Source organism: Pinus tabuliformis, chromosome 4_2 (assembly GCF_031772625.1).
Source record: "Pinus tabuliformis cultivar Carrire ecotype Pingquan chromosome 4_2, CPIR1, whole genome shotgun sequence".
Taxonomy (NCBI): Eukaryota; Viridiplantae; Streptophyta; class Pinopsida; order Pinales; family Pinaceae; genus Pinus; species Pinus tabuliformis.
In genome coordinates, this window is record NC_142304.1 from 450,033,749 (window position 1) to 450,038,620 (window position 4,872).

The 4,872-nt window shown below is 38.5% G+C and overlaps 1 protein-coding gene across 1 annotated transcript; it reads right to left on the reverse strand.

Annotated features, from left to right (window-relative positions):
• Positions 1-278: 278 nt before the first annotated feature.
• On the reverse strand, positions 279-4,177 carry LOC149169903 (uncharacterized). The gene is given in 6 exon segments (XM_089425376.1): positions 279-745; positions 846-1,512; positions 1,515-2,869; positions 2,959-3,234; positions 3,356-3,589; positions 3,710-4,177. Coding segments are annotated over 6 exon segments (3,237 nt in total). The 5' UTR covers positions 3,948-4,177.
• Between the last annotated feature and the right edge of the window lie 695 nt (positions 4,178-4,872).

The window sequence follows — 4,872 nt, forward strand, 5'->3', positions numbered from 1 at the left end:
AATAAAAATAGTTTCTTCTATATATATAAACATAATGCAAATAATTTCGAAGCAGTTTAATCTATAGATAATAATATTGACGTCATGGATAGATGAAAAAATCCAATTGAATATAAACCTACAATCTATTCAATATAGTGTTGCAAAACCATGTAATTTCCTTGTTGACAATATGATAATGCATACTAGCATGAAGTTGTTTAAATAATTAAAAGTTTAAAAAAATATTAACATTACATGAATGATGGCAAGACCTAAAATATTGGCCATTCTTCACTTCATAAACTAAATGTACATGAACTTTGGTCATTTGATGTAGAGGCATCATTCTTTATTTCATTTGTATCGATAAGCAACTTGGATATGCTTCGTCTCAATCTTCTAGAAGCAACTACATTTTCCTCCAAATCCTCTTTGATACTCTCCAACATCCTTACCACAACTCTCATAGTTGGTCTTTCTTCTGGTGAATGTTTCGAACAAAGCAAACCAACATGCAGCAAATCTAGTAGACATTTATATACTTTTTTCTCATTAATTTCATCTCCACACACCTCACTAAAAAGGCTACTCTCAATTACCTCATTCACATTGTTTGGGTATGCAAAGTTCACCCAATTGTGCAAGTTTAGGTCTCCCACAAACATGTGACTGATTGGTTGTTTTCTGGTGAGCATTTCCAATAACAAAATTCCATAGCTATAAACATCTCCCTGGGTGGAAACTGTTCCACTCAATCCATACTCTACAGTAAAAGAAACATTCATTAAATTTTACTCAATCAATCCATATAAATATTGTTAATGAGAGAAGAAAAATGAAAATGTTGTTTAAGAAAGACATACCTGGGGCAATGTAGCCAATGGATCCTCTTAAAGCAAGTGATGAAGCATGTGAATTTGTAGAGCTTTCACCAATCAATCTTGCAATACCAAAATCTGTGACATGGCCTGACATATTTTCATCCAAAAGTACATTGCTAGGCTTTATATCACAATGTACTACTTGCACAAAACAATCATGATGAAGATATTCCATTGCATGGGCCACATCTATGGCAATTTCTAATAGTGTTTTCAACTCCAGTTCACAGACATCCTCACCATTGTTGTCATCTCTTTTAGGATACAAATGCTTCTCTAAGCTTCCATTAGACACAAACTTGAACACTAAAGCTTTGAAATGGAGGTTGGAACATGAGGTTATGATTTTGACTAGATTTCGATGTTGAACCTTCTGGAAGACACTGCATTCTGCTTTAAAACTCTTCTCACTCTGGTCATTTTGCAATTGGAAAACCTTCACAGCAGCAGGTGTGCCATCATTCAAAATTCCTTTATAAACTGACCCAAAGCTACTTGTTCCCAACAAGTTGGCTTTGTCAAATCCATTAGTCGCTATGTGAAGCTCTTGATATGAGATCCTTGGATGCTCTAACTTTTGGAAAATAGATCTTGAAACATGAATGTTTTGTATATGCATATTCCCTCTCCATAGGAATCTTAAAAACAAACAACAGAGTATAAAGCAATAGCTCCACTCACTGTCAATAGTACTCTTTTGACAATTGTAGAATGACCTCTTGGTGTCGGACAAGGATATAACTGGAATATTTTTGGTCCACAAAGGTTGGGATTTCCATTTAAGGATATGAAAATTGATTCATTTTCAAAAATTCCCCCTGTTGGAATTTCCCCAGCAAGCTTGTTAAAATATAGATTTAAATATTGAAGCATTTTCAGCTTGTTGAGAGTAATAGGTATTGTCCCAGATAAAAGGTTGGAAGAGAGATCTAGGCTCATAAGGCTTTGCAAATTTTCAAGTGAATCTGGAATAGAACCTTGGAAGGAATTCCGAGATAAATTCAACGAAATTACTTCAACACAACTTCCAAGTGTAGATGGAATGACTCCACTCAAGTGATTAGCAGAAATATCTATAGCTTGAGCCATTGAAATTTTACCAATCTCCATGGGCAAGGAGCCTTCTAATAAATTCCAAGACAAATTCAAATAGAAATTTAGATTGTAAAGCTTAAGAATCTCACATGGTATGTTTCCAATGAGTTTATTGTGTGACAGGTCGAGCAATTCCAAATTTGTACAGTTTCCTAAGTTGGAAGGTATGCTCCCTGATAATTGGTTGTGATGGAGGAGAAGAAATCTTAATTGTTTAAGGGGTGCAAGGGAATTGGGAATATTTCCAGAGAGTATGTTTCCACTGACGTCCAAGAGACCAAGTCGTTGTAACTTTTCAAAGTCATCAGGGATATCTCCTTGTAATTTGTTATTTCCTAAAACTAATCTTTCTAAAATTTTGAGGTTTCTTAAAGATGGAATGCTAGCATTTAAAGAATTTCCAGATAAATTTAGATAGGTTAGGCTGGTAAGATTGCCTATATGTGGAGGGATGTTACCTTCTATCAAGTTGTTTGCTAATGTTAAGTAAGACAAATTGGTAGAAAGTTTTCCTATGGCAAGGGGTAAGACACCAATGAGTTTATTGTCTCTCAAGTTTAATGTTTTTAGGTGGGAACAATTGGTAAGGGCTATGATAAAATGCATGGTTGTAGCACTTCCACTGTCAAGTTGATTAGATTCCAATTTTAAATTTTCAAGGAGGGATAGCTTACCTAATGTGATCGGCACACTCCCACTCAACATGTTGTTGGATAACAAGAGCTCTTTGAGTTTTGAACAATTTCCAATGGAATTTGGTATCTTTCCACTAAGTTGATTTCCCCATAAATAAAGCTTACTCAAATTAACTAGATTTGACAAAGAAGTGGGAATGCTACCAATGAGTTTGTTTTGGGAAATAACCAAGTCAACCAAAGAGGAGATATTTGACAGAAATTTGGGAATGTAACCTGACAATTCACAATAACACAAGTAAGACCATTTTTAAATTGTTAAAATAACCAACAACCAGAGATTTGCAAAGGAAGACGAATAGTACCTGTGAAGCTGTTTCCAGATAAGTAAAGTTCTTCCAGATGTATGAGGGAGCCAAACTCTTCCGAAATACCTCCAATCAGATTGTTGTAGGAGAGCGCCAAGGAAACCAAATTTGTACAATTGCCCAGATCACTCGGAATGTTTCCCTCCAATTGATTGTGGTGCAACTGGAGATCCCTCAAATGGAAAAGGTGTCCCAACTGAGTTGGGATATGACCATGGAGGGAATTTTCTCCAATGAGAAGGCCCAATTCTTCAGGAATGCTTCGTGTGAAAGCTTGTTTGTGAAAATTTAAGTCACTCAAAGCTTTTAAGATATTTGATAAAAAGGGAGATAATTTTTTGCAATCTCTAAAATAATCAAAACTGAAAGGTATCCAAAGGAAGAAGATTCATACCTGTGAGAATGTTGGCTCCTAAGTAAATGAGCTGCAGATGTGTGAGGGAACCCAGCTCATGGGGAATACTTCCAGTCAGATTGTTGTAGGAGAGCGCCAAGTAAGCCAAATTTGTACCATTGCCCAGATCACTCGGAATGTTTCCTTTCAATTGATTGTGGTGCAGCCGAAGGGCGAGTCCTATTTCCAATCCTATAACATATTTATGACACTCTGACATGCGCCGGAGATAGCCTTTTATAACACGGGTCCGGATAATTATAGAAAAAAAGAAAAAGCTGCGCGTTATAAAGGGCTATCTCCCGAACATGTCAGGCGTCATAAATATGTTATGGGGTTGGAAATAGCTCTTGCCCAGCCGAAGCGTCTTCAAACGGAAAAGGCGTCCCAGTTGACGTGGGATATAACCGTGGAGGGCATTGCCAGAAAGATCAAGATAATGGAGAAAGGACAAATTGCCGAGGTAAGGAGAGATGGTGCCCTGCAGTTCCATGTCAGTGAGGTCGAGAGAGACGACTCTGTCGATGTGACGGCGGCTGCAGGTGACGCGGGGCCAGTTGCAGAAGGGGAGTGCGAGACTCCAGTTGGCCATGGAAGCATGAGGATCACTGCTTATTTTGTTTTTGAAAGCTAAGAGAGACTGTCGATCGTCATGAAATGAATGCGGAGAGGAGGAGGAGACGGAGATGAAGGAAAAAGTGAAGATGAAAAAGAGGAAATGAAGAGCAAAAGAAAAAGAGAGGAACGGCATGGTGCTGGAAATGGAAATGGAAATGCAGAGGAGAAATTGGAATGATGGAGAGACGGGCAAAGGATGGTGTGAATGTGAAGGATGGTCACGAGTATTTATATGAGCGGGTCGTGTAATTTTTCGTCCTCTCGTCAACGAGCGAAGGAGCAGATGAAAGACTGTGAAGATGAGGCGTAATTTCTAGTGATCAACATTCAGGTAGTTGAGTGATCTACATCTGAATATTTTATTATTTATATTAAATAATAAAATCTATTTTATTTTTAATAATTATTTGGGACGCACAATTCCACCGAAATTTGGGCGTAGTGAAGACGGAGGCGGTGGTGTCATTATGAAAGTTTGGGCGTGGTGAACACGGAACGGAAGCATCGGAAGATCCAAGAAGAAGTGGTTGCGTTGAGTCATGGCATGCAAGACGGAGGAGGAGGAGGAGGAGGAGGCCATTGACAAGTGGTTGCGTTGAGTCATGGCGTGCAAGACGGGAGGAGGAGGAGGCCATTGACAAGAAGTGGTTGCGTTGAGTCATGGCGTGCAAGACGGGAGGAGCATCATTGACAAGAAGTCGTTGCGTTGAGGCATGGCGTGCAAGACGGGAGGGCCATTGACAAGAAGTTTTGCTTATTGCGACATTTGATTATTGGTTTATTATTAATTAATTATTCATCCATTTAATTGTTGAAAGGATGAGAGGAGGTTGGTGAAGACGTGTAATTTTTCGTCCGCTCGTCAAAGTTAAATTATGGGCGTAGAGGGCATGGTAAAG